At 42.6% G+C, this 24075-nt stretch overlaps 1 protein-coding gene across 5 annotated transcripts; it reads left to right on the plus strand.

Annotated features, from left to right (window-relative positions):
• Window positions 1-4434: 4434 nt before the first annotated feature.
• On the plus strand, window positions 4435-23836 carry HACD4 (3-hydroxyacyl-CoA dehydratase 4). 5 transcript variants are annotated; one of them, XM_027670746.1, is made up of 7 exons: window positions 4435-4531; window positions 9064-9167; window positions 10032-10159; window positions 14128-14240; window positions 16631-16737; window positions 17435-17566; window positions 18280-23836. In XM_027670746.1, the coding sequence occupies exons 2-7, from the start codon at window positions 9071-9073 to the stop codon at window positions 18360-18362; spliced, it is 660 nt and encodes a 219-aa protein (XP_027526547.1). In that variant the 5' UTR covers window positions 4435-4531; window positions 9064-9070; the 3' UTR covers window positions 18363-23836. The 5 variants fall into 5 exon arrangements, with proteins under 5 accessions (XP_027526547.1, XP_027526544.1, XP_027526546.1 ...); XM_027670743.1 differs by lacking the exon at window positions 18280-23836 and having other exon boundaries at window positions 17435-18004; XM_027670745.1 differs by lacking the exon at window positions 18280-23836 and having other exon boundaries at window positions 10062-10159; window positions 17435-18004.
• Window positions 23837-24075: the final 239 nt, after the last annotated feature.

Here is a 24075-nt window from a genome sequence, read left to right on the forward strand (position 1 = left end):
AGAAAAGGTGGCCTAAACAAAGCTCATCTCCACCTTCACCCGGTTGGTTAACCGCAGACCGACGGGCATCTTCTTCCAATGCGGTCGCACAAAGAGCAAAAGACAAAGGCATGCACCTGCCTCCAAAGGTGTACCCAAATTAACTCTAGCATGTTGGAACATCAGAACCATGCTCGATTCTGCGAACAGTGGGCGTCCTGAGCGACGTTCTGCCCTAATTGCCCATGAACTGGCTCGTCTCAACATCGACATTGCTGCTCTCAGCGAAGTTCGCCTTCACGAGGAAGGCAGCCTCAGAGAACATGGTGCCGGTTACACACTCTTTTGGTCAGGTAAGCCCAGAACCGAAAAACATCTCTCAGGTGTCGGTTTCATGATCAAAAACTCTATTGTCCCTAAACTCGAAAATCTGCCGACAGGTCACTCTGACCGCATTATCTCCCTACGCCTTCCACTAAACAACAAGCAACACGTTGTCATCTTCAGTATATATGCCCCAACTCTCCAAGCTGACCCTGCTGAAAAAGATGAATTTTACACTGACCTGCGCTGCCTTACCCAAAAGGTGCCCGCAGATGATAAGATCATTATCCTTGGTGATTTCAACGCCAGAGTAGGTAAGAATTTTGAAGCTTGGAAAGGAATACTAGGCAAGCATGGTGTTGGAAACTGCAATGATAATGGTCGACTTCTGCTAGAATTCTGTGCAGAGCAACAGCTTACCATAACTAACACTATCTTTCAGCAGAAAAATAGTCTGAAGACAACCTGGATGCACCCCAGGTCTAAGCATTGGCACCTCATTGATTATGTCTTGGTGCGTCGGAGAGATGTCCGCGATGTCCTCCATACCCGCGTGATGCCCAGCGCAGAATGCCAAACAGACCATCGGCTTGTGCGCTGTAAACTCAACTTCATTCTCAAATTCAAACCCAAAAGGGGCAGTATCCCAAGGAGAAGACTTCAAGTTAACGATCTCCAATCAGCCACAGTAAGAGAAAGATTCCAGACAAATCTTCAAACCAGGCTCGAAAACCATCCCACAAATCCTGCAGATTCCTCTCCTGAAACAATTTGGTATCATATTAAAAGCTGCATCCTGCAATCCTCTGAAGAATCCTTAGGGTTCTCCCTCAAGAAGAACAAGGACTGGTTTGATGAAAACAATCAAGAAATCCAGGACTTGTTGAGGAATAAGAGAACTGCCCACCAAGCACACCTTGCACTGCCATCCTGTCACGCAAGAAAAACAGCCTTTCGTCTTGCATGCAGCAAGCTTCAGCAGAAACTCCGTGTCATCCAGAACAAGTGGTGGACTGATCTAGCTGCAAAAACTCAACTATGTGCAGATACAGGGGATCACAAAGGATTCTATGAGGCCCTGAAAACAGCATATGGGCCTACGTACCAAGTCCAAAGCCCACTACTCAGTGCAGATGGTCAAACGCTTCTGACAGATAAAACCTCCATTCTGAATAGATGGTCTGAACACTTTCAGACTCTTTTCAGTACCAACCGTGTAGTACAAGACTCAGCAATTCAGTCCATCACACAACAACCGGTGAAATTCGAATTGGATACTGCCCCCACTTTAGGAGAAACCCTTAAGGCCATACAGCAGGTGAAAATCGGCGAGGCAGCTGGGGTTGATGGAATTCCACCCGAAGTCTGGAAACATGGGGGCCTTGCACTCCATGCTAAATTTCACGAGTTTGTGGTGCGCTGTTGGGAACTAGGCGAACTACCTTCAGACCTTCGTGATGCAGTCATCATCACCTTGTATAAGAAGAAAGGTACTAAATCAGACTGCTCAAATTACCGTGGTATTACTCTGCTCTCCATTGCTGGCAAAATCTTGGCAAGAATACTCCTGAACAGACTAATACCCGCTATAGCAGAAGTTATTCTACCTGAAAGTCAGTGTGGCTTCAGAGCCAACAGGAGCACCACAGACATGATATTTGTTCTCAGACAACTGCAAGAGAAGTGTAGGGAACAGAACAAAGGTCTCTATGTAACCTTTGTCGACCTCACCAAGGCTTTCGATACTGTAAGCAGAAAAGGTCTTTGGCAGATTTTGGAATGTTTAGGTTGTCCCCCCAAGTTCCTTAAAATGATCATCTCACTTCATGAGGATCAGCACGGCCAAGTCAGATATGGCAACACACTTTCTGAGCCCTTTCTAATAAAGAATGGCGTGAAACAAGGCTGCGTTCTTGCTCCTACCTTATTCACAGTCTTTTTCAGCATGATGCTCCTAAGGGCCATGGCAGACCTCGATGATCAGGACGGTATTTACATTCGATATCGTACTGATGGAAGCCTATTCAACCTAAGGCGACTGAAGGCCCACACTAAGACCCTAAACCATCTTGTCCGGGAGCTGCTCTATGCTGATGATGCCGCCCTTGTTGCCCACACAGAAGCAGCTCTGCAGCGTTTAACATCCTGCTTTGCAGATGCTGCTGAGCTCTTTGGGCTGGAAGTCAGCTTAAAGAAGACTGAAGTTCTCCATCAACCTGCACCTCAGGAAGTCCTCCATCATCCCCACATCACCATCGGCCAGTCAGAACTCAAATCAGTCCAACAGTTTAATTACTTAGGCAGCCTCATCTCCTCAGATGGTAAGATCGACGGGGAGATAGACAATAGGTTAGCAAAGGCATATAGTGCCTTTGGAAAGCTCCATAAAAGAGTCTGGCGTAATAAACACTTGAAGAAAAGTACCAAGATCAGTGTTTACAGAGCCATAGTGCTGTCTACTCTTTTATATGGTTCTGAATCATGGGTCATCTACCGCCACCACCTGCGTCTCCTAGAACGCTTCCATCAACGCTGCCTCCGCACAATCCTAAACATCCACTGGTCAGACTACGTGACCAATACATCTGTTCTTGAAGGGCAGCAATCACAAGTATTGAGGCCATGCTACTGAGAACGCAACTGCGATGGGCAGGGCACGTCTCTAGGATGAAGGACCACCGCCTCCCTAAGATCCTGCTCTATGGTGAACTTGCCACTGGCTGTCGCAAGAGAGGAGCTCCGAAGAAAAGATACAAGGACTCCCTGAAGCAACAACTCAGCCTCGGGCATATTGATCACCATAACTGGTCTACTCTGGCCTCTAATCGGGAGGCCTGGAGACAGACCATTTATAACGCTGCTGATGCTTTTGAGAAAGCACACAGGATCACTCTTGAGGAGAAAAGACAACGCAGAAAGAATCGAGCCTTGCAGAATATACCATCTAAGGAGTCTTTCTGCTGTGTCTTTTGCAACCGGACGTGTCTATCTCGTATTGGCCTTTTTAGCCACCAACGCGCTTGCAAGAAACGTGGGTAGAGTCCTTCCCAAATCTTCGTTCGCGAAGCCTAGCCATGATTTATTTAACACTGATGTATTATTTCCTCCTGACAAAGAAATAAGTTCTTTAGCCAAGAAAAACATGATGGTTCTTGAGCAGTGAAAGTAAGATGCCACACAGGCAGGAAAGCCAGTCATGACTGCATGACCTTTGTGCTGAAGTCCCAGGTGGAAGACATAACCATGGAAAACACTTTGCCCCCTATGCTTGCCAGGAAATCATCCACTTGCCAGGGAGACATTTCTTACCTCCCCAGGACACCACAGGGAGTGGAGATGGTCCTGCCAGGAGCTCAGTGCCACTTTCAGGAGGGATGAGACCTGGTAAGGCACTTTTTATTGCCCAGACATTCTGTACCTACACATAACTATGCTCATTTTGTCCTCAGTGACTGCTTCAGTTATAGCATCAAATTTCAAATATCACTGTAGGGTGGGATGGGATTTCAACACTAGTGCTGTGGGGAAACTTATTTATTGGGAGAAGGGAGTTTATAAACACATTAAGGCATTCTTCTTCATCTGATTTATGATGAGATATCCCAGACACTTAAGGGCAGAAGTAAACTAGGATGAACACATATCTTTTCTGCTAGTAGTGCCCATATTTCACAGGGGCATGAAAAACCAGACATTTCTAGATAAGAAGTGGAAAATTCTTTCCTCTATTTGAAATAATCTAAAGTTCTCCTTTTATGTTGTGCTCCCAGTCTTCCTTGTCATTTGATAATTTTGTTAGCATCATTGTAGTGATGATGATTTAAACATAAAAGAAAAATTTTTAATTTTGCATTTATTCTCTCCAGTAATCCTTCAAAATATTGCTCTGGGTTAAGGGATAAGGTTAGTGGGATTTGCAGACTAGCTTACTAGTACAACAGCAACAAACAATTTAGGTTAGGTTAGGTTTGGCTAGGTTAGGTTGGGCTAGGCTGGGCTAGGCTGGGCTGGGTGAGGAGAGGAGCAAATGGAACGGAGACATTTGGGTTTAGAAGCTTCTTTCTCGGGAAGTGCAGTGTTGTTCCTGCTTAGTCTACATACAGTGACGTCGGCGGGTGGGGAAAGAGGAAAGAGGAGGGGTGATCTCCTAACAAACAGCTGTTGCAGCTGCAGAGAGGAAAAAGGAGAAAGCTCAGGAGCAGCAGAAGAAATTCGACCCTTGCAACAGGTAATATCTCTTGAGCACAGGTGACCTAGACTGCTCAAATGCAAAAAGGAAGGGGGAGAAAAACAGTGGGTGGGATGCGCCTGTGGGAGAAAAGTACATCAGCTATACTAGTTCTCAGCAGCTCTCTTCTTCCTGAGCTACAGAACTTGCAGCTTGTCAGAGGGGTAGGAGGGGGAAGGAACAGAAGATCAGACCAATATGACTTATTATGACTTAAAAGGAAATGGTGTCAGCAGAGGGTGTCAGCTTTTCTAGCAGATCTTTCCTTCTGAAATAAAAAAGGAACATTGCTCTCTGGTTTCAGCCTGAGGGCTGGTTCCTCATGTGCAGTCAGGGCACGTGGGAAGATGGCCAAGTGCAATGGCCCTGACAGCAGGGAAGTGCTCAGTGCATGCAGGCCCAAGTGGGACCCTGGGACCAAGGGACCCTGCTTGGGATGCCCCTGGAGAGGGACCTGAGTGTGGCCTTCATCCTGGTACTCTGCAAGGCACACGTAGCTGGGGCAAAGGGATGCCTTGAGCTGGGAGCCTCTGCTGTGCTGTCACCTTAGCTCATGGGGAAACATGGTCCTGACCACCCTTCAGGCACTGAAGGCACCTGCCTGCATGCTTGCCTTGGATCATAGTTGTCACAAAGCCATACCAGAGACCTTCATGATAAAATAATAAAATATAACAGTTACACTTATATGATATTTCTGCCTGAGGAAATACATCAGGCTTTGCAAGGAAAAATGGTAAAATCTCTGCTAGCGAATAGAAGGGAAGGGAGGCTATTTGGAACCGTGCTGTGTGCTGCTTCTGATATTTCTAACATTTCGTCTAGTTTTCTAGGTTTTGAGCCCAGAGAGAAAGCATATAAAATTTTCTACTAAGCAAAGCTGATACTAAGTATGATAACTGCATTCCCAGCATTTCAATGTATTTGGCATAAAATCAGCCATGGTAAGGAGAAACTGACAATTAAAACAGCAGATAACAAGTCTTGCCTTCTGTCTCCTACAAGACCCATGTTTGTTTGTTTCTCCTGTCATCAATTCAAGCAGAGTACTGAAACGTGTAGTGATCCCCCAATGCCTTCAAAGGAAAGCAACTTGAAAGTCTTAAAGCACATCACACCACAAGGGAGAAATGCAGCAGCAAATAGTGAGCACTAGTGAGGCAAAGTGAGGTTGGGAAGATTAGCCAACAAGACTGAACAGCTACCTTGTGGATTGCTAGTCAGTGTTTTGTCTCCAGGGGTGCTCTAGAAGCAGGTTCTGTGCGGTAAATGTGGAATGATGGCTGCTGTGAACCGAGGGAAGCAGGGAATCTAACTAAAGCCCATTTCTTCTGCTAGTGACTTTCACAATTCAGCGGATGGCTGAATTTTGTGTTGTGATACAAAACTATTGGGACAGTGAAATAAGTTATTCTCAGCCTGCTTCTGTTTCTCTAGATAAAGAGATCAGCCTTTGGATGAGAAAGACCTTAGAGAGCAGTTACATTTCAGCTTCTTTTTATTACACTGAAATTACCTGTTATTGTCTGCAGATTACTTCACCTCTGTCAAAGGCTTCTGTTTGGTCTCACGTACCTTTTGTGCAGTGATTAACAAATGGATGAAACTGCATTTTCAGATCAGACTGTTCCTTTACACAGTGGAGAATATCAATCATCAAGTGAGGGAGTTGTGCTGCTCGCAGCACTGGGGCCAGGATCTGTCTGCCAGGTAACACCAGCATGCTGCCTGCCAGCACATCTCTACACTGCACTGGGAATATGGAGCACTCCACAAATGCCAACAGTGTGTACACATTTCAGCAGTCGCCAGTACGTTTTGAAGATGACGAGTTTTAATATGCAACAGCTGCTACATTGCAAAAACACTAATGTGAGGCTGCACTTACAAATGTCCTGTTTAGTCAAGATCAAGTAGTTTAAGAATTATAAAAACAACAGTTTTCTAGCCAGTCAATGGAGGAAGAGTCTGGAAAATACGACCAAATCACTGAAAGACAAATTCTGAGGATGACAGACAGATGTAGCAAACAAAAATTCAGATGAGAGAAACCATATGCTCAGCTTGCATCCAGTGCAAAGCCCAAATATCAGACCAAAGAGAGTGGTGGAGCTGCTGGCTGGAAAGCCTCAAGGTTTTTATGATTGTTCCTTTAATTTCCATACCCATTACAGTAATTCCTATCCATCGAGTACTGAGATTGTTTCTTAAATCAGAACAATGTTCCTAATTTTCTGTCTTTTTGTAATGTACAGTTTCCCATCCTTTTTTCTTACCACAAGATAGAAAAAAGTGTTACTCAGTAATTAAAGACATGGCTCAATATTTATAGATCTCACCAGACTTTAGTACAATTCAGTTGTATCATACTTTTCCCAAAAGGAGGGTATATGGAATACATTCCTTTGTTATATGTCTTATTTTCATAGTATCCATGGGCACTGACATCTCTTGGGAGAGTTTTTTTCCCACAAATTTTTTTGTGCTTATAGAAATGATGATATGAATAGCAGCCATACTGCATAACTAGAAGAGAGGAAGACAGGTATTTTCTAAGATCTCCCAGGGACTTACTTAGAATAAAAATTTAGAAGATCAATTTATATAGATCAAGTTGTATAAGTCTGTATTGTTATTTATGGTCTTGGTCCAGTGCTGGGAATGAAGTATAGGCATTTACCAAATTTACATATTTCTAAACAGAGACATTTACTACATTTGTTATTGTACAGATATAAATGAAATAAAGTTTGATGGCAGAGACTGCACAAACACACAGGATCAAGGGGCAACTTAAAGAGAGTACTACTTATTGGGGTAGGAAATCAATAGGTCAAACACAGGAGACACAGGAGATAAATTCTAGTACAAAATTAACAAATAAATTTCCCAAGAAGGTAGATAGTCTTTTTTATAGCTGGAGGGCAGGCAAGCCTCTCTTTTCAGAATAGGCCAGAAGAAAATACATTTATGGGAAACTAAGGACCTCCAGAGCTAACAGAGTTGATTGCTGGTTGACTTCTCACTCACTGCTTCTCAGAGAGGGTTCCTGTGACGTGATCCCCCTTTGCCAGGAGGAAAGGACCACGAGGTTTCTTCTCTGGATTCCAGTGGCAAAAAGTAGTTTATTCGAAATCCCACGGGCTTTTAAAGTCTCCGGAGGAGGGTTTAGAAAGGGGGGGGACTGGGGAGAGACGAATGAGACAACCAATAATGCTTGTGCAGGGGCGGGGACTGGCTTGGGGAGGTGAGAGAATATGGCGCTGTACAGGGAGATCGTGTGGGTAAAGGGAATTACAGAATTCAGGGGAGAACCGTACAATAAAAACGCAAGTAATCGGTGTCTTTCCACTCCACTCGATCCTGGAGAGCTGCCACCGTGAGGGACCTGTTCCTATAGGCATTCTTTCCATGACTCATAATCTCTGTATTCTCCCACACAGAGCCTTTGAAGTTTTGCAAAAAGTCAGATTATCCATAAAAATTAGGTTAGAATAGCTACAAAAGTGCTTCTGTTCCAACAGAAGATTAATTTTATGAAATGCAACTTGAATCCAGCAGTCAGTGGAGTATCTTTGTTTAGTTACTTTTTCCTCTGGAGGTACAAATTTCAGTTTATGGCTACAGTTCACCCTAATGTTTGGTGGAAACTCAGAAATTTTTTCTGGGCATATCCTAGGTATGTCTCACAAAAAGAGCCTTTGACCCATTAGGCAGAGTTCTGTTTTACGACCACTAAGAGATAGTTTTCACTGATCTTTTTACATTTCATAGAATGGTTTGGGTTGGAAGCGACATTAAAAATCATCTAGTTCCAGCCCACCTACCATGGTCAGGGACACTTTCTACTAGACCAGGTTGCTCAGAGCCCTATCCAACCTGCTCTTGAATACTTCCAGGGAGGGGGCAGCCACAACTTCTCTGGGCAACCTGTCCCAGTGCCTCACCACCCTCACAGTAAAGAATTTCTCCCTAATATCTAATCTAAACCTACTTTATTTCAATTTGAAACCATTCCCGCTTGTCCTGTCACTACATATGCTTGTAAATAGTCTCTCTCCACCTTTATTGTAGGCTCCCTTCAGATACTGAAAGCCATCTCTTCTCCAAGCTGAACAATCTCAATTCTGTTAATGTTTCCTCATATGAGAGGTGCTCCAGCCCTCTATTCATCTTGGTGACCCTCCTCTGGACTCCAACAGGTCAATGTCCTTCCTGTGCTGGGGATCCCAGAGCTGGGTGCAGCACTCCAGGTGGGGTCTCACCAGACCAGAGTAGAGGGGCAGAATCACTTCCCTCAACCTGCTCACCATGCTGCTTTTGATGAAGCTGAGGATACAATTGGCTTTCTGGGCTGCAAGTGCACATTGCTGGATCATGTCCAGCCTCTTATCCAGCAGCACCCCCGAAGTCCTTCTCATCAGGGCTCTTCTCAATTTCAGCTCTTTTTCTTTGATTTACTAACATATCCAAAGAGGGTGTAATTTCTTACAATGTTGTTGTCATACAGTTTTTTATTTTCACTTCCACAGCTTTACCATGAACATGTACCTGTTTGTGTATGACTTAATGCAATTCTGTGGACATTCATGGATATTTACAAATATGATCATCAGGTTCATGACATTTGGAAAAGGTAGGATTCCTTCTCTATTTTCCTTAAGCATTTTAAGACACAGTGACAGACACAGAGAAATATCAAATGAGAGATTAAGTTAAGATTCTGAATATGTGACTATAATTCAGTTAGGAAAATACTCTGTTAAAAAGACTGAACAAATTCCTGGAATCTATGTTCTGTCCCTGTCACATAACGAATGAAGCTCATTTTGCTAATGGGCTTTAATATTCAGCAGCACGCTAGTAACATTTGACTTAGACATAAACCTAAATGTGACTAGGTCCAGTCATTATGGCAAATATTAATCTTACTGAAGCCACCAGGAGAGAAGATGTTAGTGGTTATTGCACATGACTCTCTATCTTCAAAAACATTACAACGTATTTCTCTTTCTATTGCCTGGAGTTGACACAAAAATAGAAAACTAGTGATGATTTATAATGGTGGACAGTTGTAGGCATACAAAATGCCTCCTTTCTGGTCTACTTGTTTTAGGCAGTGCCATGGGTACAGATAAAGGCAGGAACTCAACAATCTCCTCATGTTTAGACATTCCTCATGCATTTGCTCAACATTTCCTCCTATTTAGAAATACCTAAAGTGGTATCTCTAAACCAACACATCCAGCACAGTGTTTGCCCATGAATTAAATATAGGGAATTTAGTTACTATCTCAGCTCCCTGCCTCTGTGTCAGAGCCACATACGGAGTGGACTGCCTTTTCCACTCCCTGAAGCTTGGCTTCTGCTACCCAAAAGTTTGGTACTGTGTAAACTTTCCTTCTCTACATCTCCAGTGGTGATAGGACAAGAGCTAACCCAGCAATTGCTCCAGACCTTTATAACCATCCTCTAATTTTCCCCTTCACTTTGTCTGTAGATTCGTTGGCTGACACATTTTACTCCATAGGACTTGTAATGCGTGTTTGCCAATTGTTATCTATACTGGAGATCCTGCACATCCTCACTGGCATTGACAAAAGCCGTCTCTTCCCCAGGTTTTTGCAGGTAAGATCATTTCTCAAAACTCTCTTCATGACCTGCACATGTCAGCCACGGCTGCCCCTGGGGACAAGCCCAGGCTGAACTACCCTGAATGTTCCACTTGCACCCTTCCTCAGGGAGCCTAGTCTGCTGATAGTTTGCTAACTGCAGGAATTGAGTCCTCAGAACTGGGTTGCTTGGGAAAGGATTTCCCACTGAGGGACAATGTCTCAGGCCACCAGGTATCTGAGAAGGGTTAGGTAGGCCAAGGCACACCATGAAAGAAAATGAGTCCTGTGTGATGGATGTGCTGGGGGAAGGTAAGACAGGACATGGTTGCAAAGCTGGTGCAAAAGGGATGTCTCTCAGGGCATTTGCAGCTTGAGTTGGAGGAGGGTAGGACAACATGCCTTTGTCACCAAAACAGAAGATAATAAAATGTGACAGTCTGGCCAGGGAGTAAAGGCAGATGGGACTGGTACCTTAGTAAGGAGAGAGGAAAGATATAAAAAAAAGACTGGTGGTTTTGTGAACAAAACACCAGTTCTTCATCGTATGCAAACAGGATTTGATTTACCAAACCAAAACCAACGTACTACAGTTTTGTGATAAAACCATTAATTTTAAACTTTAAATATTTAGTAGCACTTTTCTCACTTTCCTTTGTTGTTGGGTTTTTTTTTTAAACATTCACTGAATTGAAGAGCTGTGTAAGGGTTTAAGCTACCAAGTATGATACTGCAATCACAGTCATTAAAAAATGGAAGTGAGTGTGCTGTCTGCTCCTGCCCAAACCTCAGCTAGCCGAATTTGCTCTGTTTCATTTACTTGACTCAAAAACACAGGCTGCCTTGTGGAAATTTATGCCCTTCTACAGAACTTGCTGTATTCTGTGAGAGATCAGTGCTGGGAGAGGAAGGAAATTCTGATTTGATTTTAAAGAAGGAAAGAAAACTGAAACCATTGTAACATGTTAGCACATATTTTCTTTTTATGAATATGAAAACATAGGACTTGGAGATTTGCTGGTTTGTTTTTTTTCTAAGCAAGAGAGCAGCAAAAGAGAACCCCATATTTTCATTCATGCAAGGACGAATGATCCATACAGGAAATGATCCATTGCTGAGCAGCAACATGTGCTTTTTATCTATGTGTGTATATGTGTGTATACACACACGCGTGTATATTTATATATGTACATGACTCCATGTATATATGTATACAGATACGGTGTGTATAGGGGCACAATATCAACAGACATTTACTGGAATCTCCTCTTCTTCAAGTAGCTTGTCACTTGCAGAGAAGGTCCTCAGTCTCTGATTAACCCCTGCATCTACCTTTGATTTGTGCAGGCTACATAAAGGTATGAGCTGTGAAAGAGCACAACGTCTTAAAGAGAATAAAGGCAAGCAGGCAGGCAACCCCTGATTTATGCAGAAAAAGAAGTAGGATGCCACTCTCTGTCCTCAAGGGGACATTACAATTGCTCTGAGTAGCCAGGTCTGTGTCCTGCCTGCAGACACGCTCCAGAGTAAGGCCACATGTCGTTTCTGGTTTCAGTGTCTGGTGGCTGCTTTGTGCATCCCATTGTTTGCCAGATGAGACTGCACTCTAACAGGAACAGAAGACCCAAAGGGGCCCAGCTTTGTGTCACGTTCAGTTTCCTGCTCTTGCATAGTATACTGTCTGATTACCAAGTTCCATCATGTACAAATAGTAAAGCTGAGTGCCTCCATCGCTCCCCTTCCCAAACCTGAATCCTCTGATGGAGGAAATCTGCCTCTCGGGTTTCTGCCCTAATGAGAGAAGGAAATCCACAGCCTCTTCCGCTTCCAGATCATGATGCTGAATTGTGGGTCTCCATAGCCACTCTGTCTCACTAGCCAGTGCACATTCTTTTGAAACTGGGGATGGTGACTTCCTACTGCTTGTCTTTTCTCTCACTGATATGGAATCAGATTCTGATCATTTGACCCATGCTGTTTTCCAATGCATTTCCACCAAGCTGCTTCTTGAAAAGCAAGTGACCATTTGGAAAATCTTCCAGCTCTGACATCTAAAAACATGTCCATCTTTTCATTATCAGGAAAAAGCCTTGGTCTCTAGGACAATTTCCTGTAGCAACTCCTTGAAATAGCTCTTTATTAACAACATTGCAGAACTCTCTCTACACATCTCAGTCTGATTTTAGGGTCAGTAGCAAAATGCCCACATCACCAATGCTGCAATCTTTACCACCCTTCATCTAACAATTTTATCTCAGGTCTATTTTATCTGTTCTCTCCAGCACACAATCCCCTTCAGTGCTCACACTGCTTTTACCTTTGTTTTATTTTCCCTCTTGTGATGGTTGCCCTCCCATGTTTCTCCTACCTTTGTTCTATCTGGTTTGAGATCCTGAATCAGTACTTCCAGTTCCCCCATGTTTTTGTCAGGTTCCTCAGCATCACTGTACAAACACAGGATGTATTACCTCTCACCTTCTGTTTCTTGGCCCATATATACAGAAGTCTGTCAACATCTGACCTTCTTGGAAATCAGTTCCTCAGTTAGGGACCCATGGGATCAGCAACACAAGATGACAGTCAGGAGAGCGTGAGAGGCAGCAAAAACATTTTTAGCTGTTGTGGCCCCTCAGTGCTTTCTAAGATGAGGAACCAGATCCCCAGAGGATAGACATGCTTGCTTTCTGTATGAAAAATTGCTCTCACGTAATTTTGCTGAGTAGTGAAGTGAAGGCTGCTTTATCCAACAGATGTGGATTGGAAAAAAAAAAAGTTTGTCCCAAAATGATCCACGCAGGAACCCATAAACATTATGTAGCAAAACTACCACTTATTTTGTTTAAGGTAGGAATAAGAGGAAAAGGGGAAACCAGTGAAGAATAACTGTGCTTATAAAAACAACCTTGGTAATCCATTTTTATTTTGCAACTTTTCACTGACTCGACACCTCAACTTCTGAAAGCATTAAACCTAAGGTATCTTATGGAAGACATGGCAGTGGGTAAAAAAAACAAACAATGAAGCCATACTGATTCATACTGATTAGATGCATGTTTTCTCCTTCAACACTTTCAAATAGAGTGTAAATCAGAGTGAATTGATAATGTTCTCGGAGAGCCTGACAAGCAAATTCTTGGCAGTACTAATATATTTACTTTGCAGGGCAGGGCATGGATATTGTTAGGAAACTTTTTCAGGAAAGCTGCAAAAAGACAAACTTGTTTTTAATTTCTTGAGCTTTACTACCACAAAAGTCTTATTTTAAGCTGGGGACACTGCCTGTTTAATCCACTTTTATCTCTTCATTTGTAAAGGCATACCTTGTGGGTTAGATAAAGTTCAACCACTAGAAAAATGTTAGGACATAAATACTGTGGCAATCATTCACGTAAGTGACAAGCTTAAACCCACCTCCCCCAGTCAGGAATAAGACGGAAAGAAAGACAGGAATTCTGCTTTTCCTCCCTCTTTCTGCAAATCTTACATGACAGAGATGCCTTGAGACACAGATCTCTAAGTTATGGCAAGCAGAGCTGGGAGTGTGAGATTAGTACTTTCTGGCATACTACCCCTCCAAGAAGTGCCTTCTGTATCCCACTGCTTCCCACACAGCCTACAAGCAAGGAAGCTCATCTCTGCTGGCCCTCCAGGCACCCATGTGCAGTGGGAGTAGTCCTTGCTTCCATGACCTCAGTCGGTTCAGCCACAGGTTTCCTTGGCTACAAACCCAAGTCATGCCGGTTGGCAAGCAAACCTCTGCACTTACCATGGCAGATCTGTGATGCTGCAGCCAGCAGTGTCCAGTTGCCTGTGCTGAAGGCCAATGGGATCTTGAACAAAAGCAGGCCAAGAAACAAAACATTCACTGCTGAATTTGCGTAAAGGAAACTGGATCCACCTGTGGCCTCCTATCTTGCCAAAATGGCACAGAAATAACAGCTACAGAAGGTGCTACATGAATTCAAAATTCTCTTTTCTTTTCAGATCACTGAGAGAATAATTGTTTTATTTGTCGTGATCAACAGTCAGGAAGAAGTTCAAGGGAAATATGTCGTGTGTGTTTTATTTTTCCTTTGGAATTTATTAGATGTGGTCAGGTAAGGAGTCAACATCAAAACCACGAGGGGAAAACGGGTTATTCTTGCCACCAGAACCCCACCCTTACTGTGCAGTAGGCTCATTTAATTGTTTCAAAATTGGCAAAGCATATCATCCATTTTAAGTAAAGCTTGAACCTTGTAAGTTACTTACTGATTTTTATAAAAATCCACATGGTTGAGAGGCAGAGTGACTTAAAAATATAAGACAGAGTAATGCAGTAACATAATGCATTATCATTTGTAGTTCAAAGGCTTTGCCTTTTTTTAACAAAAATTTAAAACAAAATCACAACTACCTTCCAAGGAACACCGATTTCCAAAACTTATTTACCATCCTATTGCTTTATTTTTTTGTTTTTGTCCACTTTGATCCAAGATTGACAGCACAGTAAGGCACCAGCAGAACTCCTTGCTAAAATGAAAAGACTATTCTAGGTTAATTCCACCTGTGCTTTTCAAAGACCCAAGAGGTCCTGTAGCAGAGATGAGCATTTTGGTGTAGTAGGGCATGTATCACACCACAAGGACAACAAACATACTTCTCAAATGTAACATAAGCCTCTATGCACCTCAGTTTGTAGACTTACAGCAGGTAAAACATACAGAATTAAGAAGCCTTTTAAAAAGGCATAGCCCTCACAATAACCTATGTATGGTAGCAAAATCTTTTTTTCTTTCTGCTAAAATAGCTTTCTGCTACTTCAAATACATTGCTTAGGGGACTGACTGAAAAATATGGATTTAGGCAGCAAAGGAAATGCATGTTATAAAAGAGATCTAAAAAAGGAAAGTGTCAGAATTGATAGAGATTTTAAGTCAGCTTCAGAGTATTTGTACTACATGTGTTAATAGACTACTACTTGCATTAATTATTTTCATTATTGCTCCACCCCATTTAGTTTTGAAGCTTGTAAAGCTAAAATAGTAGAACTTAATCTGAAATGAAAGGGTTCTGTGCAGCTGGAGAGATGCCAAAAATATAAACAGAATTGGCTGTAAAGTCCTGTCAGTGCACAGTAATTCTATCAGTGCATCATTAAACCATTGCTGAAGAACACACTCCAGCATCACAGCAGTAATGGCAGTTGCTTAGCAAGCAAAATACTGTAGTCTATAGCAGCAAATGACCAATTCAAATAACATATTGCAACTCATATAGGTTTAGAATTATTGCCTGATTTATTTTACAGCATCTGTGTCACGTCCTAGTATCTCAAAGAAACATCTATCTAAAGGTGCAAAGGGATCTATCCCATCCAACTACTCTTGAAATATTACAAGTTCTTCCACATAGTCCTTCAGGGACATAAATATCCCTGAAGGACTATTTATTATGCATTATGACTAATGGTGGCCATGAGCAAATTCTGCAAAGTTTTCTATACCTGATCTTTCCTGCTTATAGCATGAACAGCCCATGGAGTTGTATAGAGGGGGAGTAGCTGTGTCCTTTTCCTGTTTTGTATCAGGTTGAGATTCAGCTTTAAAAGCAACAATAATAAAAAATGGAGACAATCCTGAGGTTTCAGAGATCAAACTTGAGAGAAAATGGTACAGTTACAGCCTATCAAACTCTTCTACAGTCCAGGTATGATGCAAAATGAATCAATTAATAAGAAGGGAATATAGAAAGTTTGTTTAATGCTGGTTTCATCTTGGGTAACAGATTTTCATATCTCTAGCAAGACCACAGGGCAAAAAGCCTTTCAGCTGACCAAAAACAGGATCAGACCTGTTTCTCAGTGTTTGGAAAGCTGCTGTACCACTTTAAGATCAAACCAGAATTAGCTCACCTTTGGAGACTGAAGTCCTAAGCATTCTGGTCTCCCAGTAACAGTAACAGCCACAGTAAGAATAAAATGAAGAAATACATTGGAGCACGACTGCTTTCTTTTTTGCTCCTACTACCCCTTCTGAGGTCCAGGATAGGGGCAGATGTACTACAGAAGGTTAAGTTCCTGCAATTACCTTCCTGTTTAGCCTTCTTCAGCAATGATTTAGCTAGCTCAGCAATCATAAATTAGCATTTTCTTAGTCCCAAGTGATAGGCATATTCTACCTGCACCTACCCGAATGCAATGTCCCCATCTGAAATTCATTTTCTAATGGATCAGTATGAAATCAGGATGTTTCTGATAGAGCTGTCTGTCTGGAGGGCTCTATTGCTGTCTGCCTGCTCTGGGGTAGCACCACAGACCCACCTCTCCAAAACAATGAACCATCTACTTTTAGGCTATGGAGCCTTAACAAAGTCGTTGCTCATTCTGAAATTTACTGAGATAGGCAGCTCCAAGCTCTTCTGCTCTTCTGGATTTTTCAATAACATCTCTTTATTCTAAAAGACATCATCATGCCCTCTGAGCTCATCTGCTTTCCTCTTGCTGCAGATACACTTACAACATGTTGGCAAGGATGGGAATATACTACCTACCATTGACATGGCTCAACTTCTCACTGTGCATCCCTCTTTATCTCCTTTCAGTTCTGGCTAAAGGTAAGGATGTAATAATAATGTGATCACTTCAACTGCCATTTGTGTTTAAGGTAGTTCTTCTTGTGTTGCCAAAGTTGTCACAAATGTCTATGTACCTTCATATTAACCTGTATGTCACCTCTCTTTCTCTTTTCTGTTCTTTTTTCTTTAATAGGGGCTCTCTGACGTTTGGAGTTTGTGTGTCTGGTGGGGTTCTTGTTTGGTTTTGGATTGTTTTTTAACAATATAGGAAAATGTTCATTTTTCTGAGTAAAGCAGAAAAATACTCTTGTAAAAGACAAACGGATTCCCCCATTCCAGACTGAGCACATTAGACAGCAAGTTCCAGAGCTGCCTTCTCCCCCATTGAGGCTGACCTTACCGGTTCAGGCCGTACTTAGCAGGTCATCATACTTACTTCAAGAAAAGTGCCCATTGAGAGCACACTGAAAGCACTGTAACTACAGGATTGACACTGAATAGGAAATACTTGCTAATTCTAGTACTAAGAGCAATTAGCACCTCAGACCTACAAAACTGAACTCAAGGAGAAAATGTTCATATGTGTATGAATATATATGAATGTGAATATATATGTATATTAATGCATAGGTATATACAATACAGCTGTTTGTGCTTTAAAAGTAATTAACTGTTACACAAAGCTTTTTGATGATCTTCCACCTCCTTTTGACTAAGGATTTACCATGTTTTACAGCATTTGCAATTTGTGTATCACTGCCTTATTTTGAATATTTTGGCACATACTCCATCAAGCTACCATTTCCACTCGCCTTCTCAATCTACTTCCCCTATGTTCTGAAAATGTACCTGCTAGTGCTCTTTACAGGTAAGTATCTCATCTTTCAGAAAGCTGGGTCCCAAGGCAACTGCGATGTCTATGGCAAGAAAAAATCAAGTCAGTATTGTGCCTTTCTTAAACTCTGTCTCTGCCACATCTTCTGCAGACCACTGCAGGGACGTGCATTACCACCTGTTTTGATTTCCAGTGTCTTTCAAATACAAGTAGTTAAATTTGTAAGATACACCATGTGTACTAGGCATAAAAATACAAACCAATAAAAATAGTTTCAGTGGTCCTGGCCTTACAGCTACTTAGAGAAGCTTCATTTTTTTGTTTGGTTGGGATTTTTTTTAAATTAATTTCCATTTGATCATACTCTTGTTCTGTGCAACTACTGCTCATTCATTTGTGATACCTGGGATGAGAAGTTATATCTAAATTAACACTTTTACCACTTGATTATTCAAAAGGATGAAAAAACTAGCCCACTCCAAAACCTGCACGTAAATAGACTCCTTCTCCTCCTCATCAAAATACTTTTGAAAAATTTGGACATTACAGACAAGTCTTTGTTCTGTCATTGACTTTAACATGAATTTGAAGGATCTCAACTTTATGATGCAGTGTTCTGTTCCTAAGTACATGGAAGGAACCGTGCAAGGTTGCCAGATGAAGGCTCCTACTGCTCCTTCTAAATTTACTCAAGACAGTTTGGACTCTGCTCCCTTGTTCTTACACCATTTTATGTTTTGATTCAGGTATGTGCTTTATCATCCAGAACCTCTTCTCCGAGAGAAAGGCACACCTAGGGACAGGCAACATCAAGAATAAAAGAAGCTAAATCGATATTTTGTTTCAAAATACAAAATATGCTCCTAGTGGACCGCTGTATATCATAGGTTAAAAAGAAACTGGACAAAGATTTTCCAATGCAACACTCCTCTTTGCATGTACATCATCTGGCTGTGTACAATTTTCAGAAAGGCAGGTCTCTTGAATGCACCTCAAAAATGGAGCAACTTTGGAAAACTTTTGAAAGTTTTGACTAAAAATTACTGGAGTTTTTAATATTAATATATTTTTTCTAACATACTAGAGAATTCTGAACAAACTGAACAGTGCCTCCACTCACAGTCACACCAACAACCCTTATTTCAGTATTAATTCTTACCTCATTGGCAACAAATACTCTGTAATGACAATTACCATTTAATCTGTAAGATTACTTTATATTAGGCCAACATGTATGTGCCTGATATATAAAAGTTAAAAAGGCTGGAACTGGAATCTCTCAAGGAGAAGCCAGAACCATTGCAACCTATGACTGACATGCTGATTAGCCCCAGGCACTCACATTCTGGCCCATTCTTCACTTAACAAAAGAAGATTCCAGTACATGCAGCTAAACCAGAAAGGCAAGTGATCAGGTACTCAAGTACTATATATTCAAGGGGATATTTAAGGATCAGAAATAAATACTTATGATCATGTATCTGCCATGTCTGCCTCTTTCCCCTCAATGATTTTCTTCCATGCTGAACAGCAGACAGATGTGTGCAAAAGAAGCGGGATGCAGTCAGGCCAAATACATGTTGCTCTTTAAAGGGAACTGAATGACTACCAAAAACCATGTGCAAAATTCTAGGCATTTTACTCAATTGCATTGCTCCTTGTACTTCTGCAGGACTATCTGTGAGAATGCAACTAGATCATAGGCTCTTCAGAGGCTGGGAATTAAGAATACAACAGCAACACAGTGGATTGTACAGGCAAAAATAGCCAAATAACTCATTTTGGCTGGCAGGGGCTTTTCTGATGTTTTATTTGTATTGATTATCACCTGCATTTCAATTCAAATAGGTGGGGCAGAAAAGTGAGGCTAATTTTTTGAGCTTGACTGAAAACTGTGGGGAGGGAGGCAAGATAATAGTAGGAGAGAATATAAAAGGAAAATAAACACTATCACAGTATGAAGAGGCTTTTGCCTGTAAGACTTTTTAAACCACGTAGCCTAGGAAGTTCTATAAGGAAACAGGGAAGCTAAACTAAAGTGTTATGAAAGGTCACCTACTATAATTTTTATATATTTAATATCTGTGGCAGGCAATGCCTGTAGACTATTGTGACCACTCAGTATTTGCAAACCATAAGCAACAAGATCATGCATGCAATAGTATAGGGTCAACCATGGATTCTTTTTTTTCAAAGCACTGGAAACAGACGGGAATTCGGAACTTACTAGACAAACAGAAGTACTTCCACTTTGGACTTCTGTCTAACCCAAACTGATTCCAGTGTGAACAACGTGAAGAAACATCTAGAACAACTGAATAAGATGACCGTTTTGAAGAGGATAGCCAGAATAAATCCATATCAAACCACTATATAACTTTGAAACATGGACATTATCCCCCTTGGAAATTCAATCTAATATGTTTGTTATCAAACTACCTGGAGTTAACATACCCTATAGGAGGAAACATCACATATGATATTGTATTGGGTCTATGTGGCAAGGCTTTGGTAATGGAGAAGCTGTAGGAATGGCCTCCATGAGAAGCCATGGGCCTCCCCCATGCCAGAAACAGATGGTTCTAGCCAGTTCCAAAATTGAGCCACTGCAGGACACTGCTGAGCCAAACAGGAAAAATGATGGCATCTCTGTCAACATGTACATAAGAAAAGGTAAAAAAATGTTATGCAGCAGGTGTGAGAAAAAAGAGTAAGAAAAATGTGAGAAACAGCTCTGCAGACACCAAGGTCAATGGAGAAGAGGAGCTGCTCCAGGCACTGCAGCAGATTTCCCTGCAGGCCATGGAGATCATGGTGGACCAGGTTGTCCCTCTGCTGCCCATGCTGAAACACGCTATACAGGAGATATCTACACTGCAGCTTGGGGAGGACCCCATGCTAGAGCAGGTGGCTGTACCCTGAAGGAAGTTGCAGCCCATGGAGAGCCCACACAAGAACAAGTTCCTGGTAGGAACTGTGGCCCATTAGGGACCCAGGCTGAAGCAGCCTTTTCCTGACGGATTGTACCCCATGCTAGAGCAGCGCTTGAAGAGCTGCAGCTTGTGAGAAGGAACCATCAAGGTCTGTATCTCACGGGAGGGACCCCATGCTAGAGCAGGGGAACAGCATGAAGAAAAACAAACAGCAGAGATGAAGGTTTATGAACCAAGTGCAACTCCCATTCCCTACCCACCTTGTACTGCTTGGGGAGGGAGGAGGTAGAAGATTCAGGAATGAAAGAGTAAAGCTAACCCTAGGCAGAACGGAGGGGTGGGGAGAAGGCAATTTTAGTTTTGTCTTTCTTAGCATCCTACTCTATTTTTAACTGGCAATAAATTAGTCTTCCACAAGTTGAATCTGGTTTTCTGATAGTGAATGGTAAATTATCTCCCTGTCTTGACCCACGAACTTTCTCCCCGTCCTGATAAGTTGTTGGAGTGAGAATGGACATCTGGCAGCCAGTCGAGGTCAAACCTACCACAGATTAAACCATGTTTATTGCTTTATGTTAAAAAACTGTTCTGTCACTAAGTCTTGCAGCAGGCTAAAAGGCTAGAATAGGAAAAGGATTCTTTGAAATTGACTATGGGGAGGACTCCTGTAGGCATAGGCATGCTTTTGGAAGAATTCGTAAGGGGAAACTAGAACTTGCTGTTCCACTTAGGAAGCTTTTCTCCCTATCCCTTCTGCATTTCAGAGAAAGCTGCAGGGAGAGCTGTGAGTAAGCTCCCTCTGGAATGCAGGAGAGATTAGGTTCACAGACATGTACAGGGCCTCCTCGGGCCAGAGATGGCAGGGGAGGAGAAAGAGAGCATAAAAAAAGCCCTGGAAGAGCAGGGGAGCCTTTTCTCTGAGGTCCAGTGCTGTCCTGCAGCACTGTGAGGTTTTTGTAAGTTTTTTGCGTCCTTGCCTTCAAAATAAACCTTTCTGAATCCTTTCCACTGCCTTGGCATTTTTGGGTAAAGTATCTGCACATATTTTACCTTACAGCCCCCAAACCCAAACTGCAAGAAGAAGGCATGAACCTAATGTCAGAAGACTTCCCCACCTCCTTCTGGTACAGAGGTAACTTGGGGCAGGCAATTGGGAGATCCAGGCAGTCAGACTTCCATGTGTGACGACAGCAGGCCACTGTACCTTCAGCTCCAATGCCTCACCTGAGTTTCTGGGAAAGCTCTGGATTGGGCAGGCAAAAAGATGTTTAAGACAATGGCTTTTATGGCAAAGAGTTGTACTTCAATGATTGTAGCCTGTTAGAGAGGGATGGGATCCACCTGTCTAAAAAGGGCAAGAGAATCTTTGGCAGTTTATGCCATTATGTTCTCCTGGGGCGTAGGCATGGCAGGATGGGTCGACAAGGGGAGAGCAGTGGATGTTGTCTACCTTGACTTCAGCAAGGCTTTTGACATCGTCGTAGGTAAGCTCAGGACATGTGTGTTAGATAAATGGACAGTGAGGTGGATGAAGAACTAGCAAAGCTCAGAAGGTTGTGTTCAGCGAAACATAATCTGTTTGGAAGCCTGTAGTCAGTGGCATTTCCCAGGGATCAATACTGGATCCAGTCTTATTCAACTTGTTTATCAACAAGCTGGATGAAGGTATCAAATGCACCCTTCAGCAAGTTTGCTGATGATACAAAGCTGGGGGGAGTGGGTGATAAACCTGGAAGCTGTGCTGCCATTCAGCAGAACCTTGATAGGCTGGAGAGTTGGGCAGAGAGAAAACTAATGCGGTTCAACAAGGGCAAGTGTAGGGGCCTGCACCTGGAGAGGAATAACCCCAAGTACCAGTAGAGGCTGGGGGCTGAACTACTAGAGAGCAGCTCTGCAGAGAAGGACCTGGGAGTCTTAGTGGATGATAAGTTAAACATCAGCCAGCAGTGAGTTCTTGTGGCCAGGAGGGCCAATGGTATCCTGGGGTGTACTGGGAAGAGTGTGGCCAGCAGGTCGAGGGAGGTGATCCTGCCCCTCTACTTGGCCCTCCATACTTGAGGAGAATTGTGTTCAATTCTAGACTCCACAGTTCAAGAAAGACAAGGAGCTACTGAAGAGGGGCCATCAGTGGGGCCAGATCAGGGGTCTGGAACATTTCTCTTATAAGGAGAGACTGAGGGAGCTTGGCCTGTTTAGTCTGGAGAAGACTGAGAGGGAATCTCATCAATACATATAAATATCTCAAAGGTGGATATTAAAAAGATGGTGCCAGATTCTTTTCAGTGATGCCCAACTACAGGACAAGAAGCAACGGCCATAAACTAAAACACAAGTTCCCCCTCAACATGAGGAAGAACTTCACATTGAGCATGGCAGAGCATTGGAACAGACTCCCCAGGGAGGTCATGGAGTCTCCCTCTCTGGAGACATTAAAAACCCATCTGGAAATCTGCTTTTGAGGACTTAGAGATCCACAAGTGTTGGTCAGTCTTTAAGAACCACCCTTTAGAAGCACAAGAGCAGGCAATCACACTGTACCAAAAGTCAAGCAAGAAGGGCAGAAGAGCAGCTTGGCTGAACAGAGGACATTACTAACTAGCTCCCTAAAGCACTTTAGATTTCCTCTCTTGAAATCCAGGGTAGCAATTTTGATGACCTTTTTTCTCATTTACACCAAAAAATTTAAACTGAACCATTTCATGGTCACTGTGGCCAAAAGAGACATCTACCATCCCATCTCCCATGAGTCCTTCTCTATTCACAAACAAGTCAGGGGGGGCATCTTTCCTAGCTAGCTCACTGAATACTTGTGAGAAGAAATGATCTTCAGCATAATTCTGGAACTTCTCAGACTTGCTTGTCGCAGTTGTGTGAGAAGTTGAAATTTTCCATAAGGACAAGTGTTGGAGGTGCCCCAAGAAAGTCCTATGAGTGGTGGAAGAGACTTAATGAGGAGAGATCAGAGGAAGAGGAAGAAAACATCTCAGAGTGCACCTATGCCGTCATGCACAAGATATGATCATCATAATCACGAGAGTGCCTATTTCCAGTGTTTTACTTAGTTATACAATTGTTCCCTTGTTGGCATATGTTTTATTATGAGAATGTGTGATTCCCTTCTCTGTACCCCTGTTACCTCTTCTCCTATTGGTTCTATGTAAACCTTTTCCTTATTTGTCCAACCCTGCTGCATTGCAGTACTCCCCATAGATGGTTTTTCATTTGTCCATGTTTAGATAAGTTCCACCCCTGTTACTGTGATTGGCCACTCCTTGAATACTTCTCCCAGTCTCCACCCTTTGTTCTAGCAAGTTCCCTACTCTCCCTTTATAAGCTAGTGTCCATGTTCAATAAACGGCCATTTTGTGTCACATTGTGACTTGCATGCAGAGTGGTCCTTCTGGGTCTTGCTTAAGGGGGGCTACAGCTCTCCCCCTGTCAGACAAGGGCTACTGATCCAGAGATTTGTCCTCATTGTCTATAGATTAAATAGTCAGTGCTGGCGTCATGGATGACTGAACAACAGTAGACAACCACAATGATATCTGCTTTGTTTTCCATCCCCCTAATTCTCACCCAGAGGCTTTCAACCTTAACTGTAAGGATTGT

This window comes from Neopelma chrysocephalum, unplaced genomic scaffold (assembly GCF_003984885.1).
Source record: "Neopelma chrysocephalum unplaced genomic scaffold, ASM398488v2 Primary Assembly neopelma1_96926, whole genome shotgun sequence".
Lineage (NCBI taxonomy): Eukaryota > Metazoa > Chordata > Aves > Passeriformes > Pipridae > Neopelma > Neopelma chrysocephalum.

Excerpts from the sequence above, each read along its gene's own strand:
- HACD4 (XM_027670743.1), top strand. The coding sequence starts at position 9,071 with ATGAACATGTACCTGTTTGTGTATGACTTAATGCAATTCTGTGGACAT. Across the intron at positions 9,168-10,031 it reads GTTCATGACATTTGGAAAAG|ATTCGTTGGCTGACACATTT; the intron begins GTAGGATTCCTT and ends CTTTGTCTGTAG. Across the intron at positions 16,738-17,434 it reads CCTTTCAGTTCTGGCTAAAG|CATTTGCAATTTGTGTATCA; the intron begins GTAAGGATGTAA and ends CATGTTTTACAG.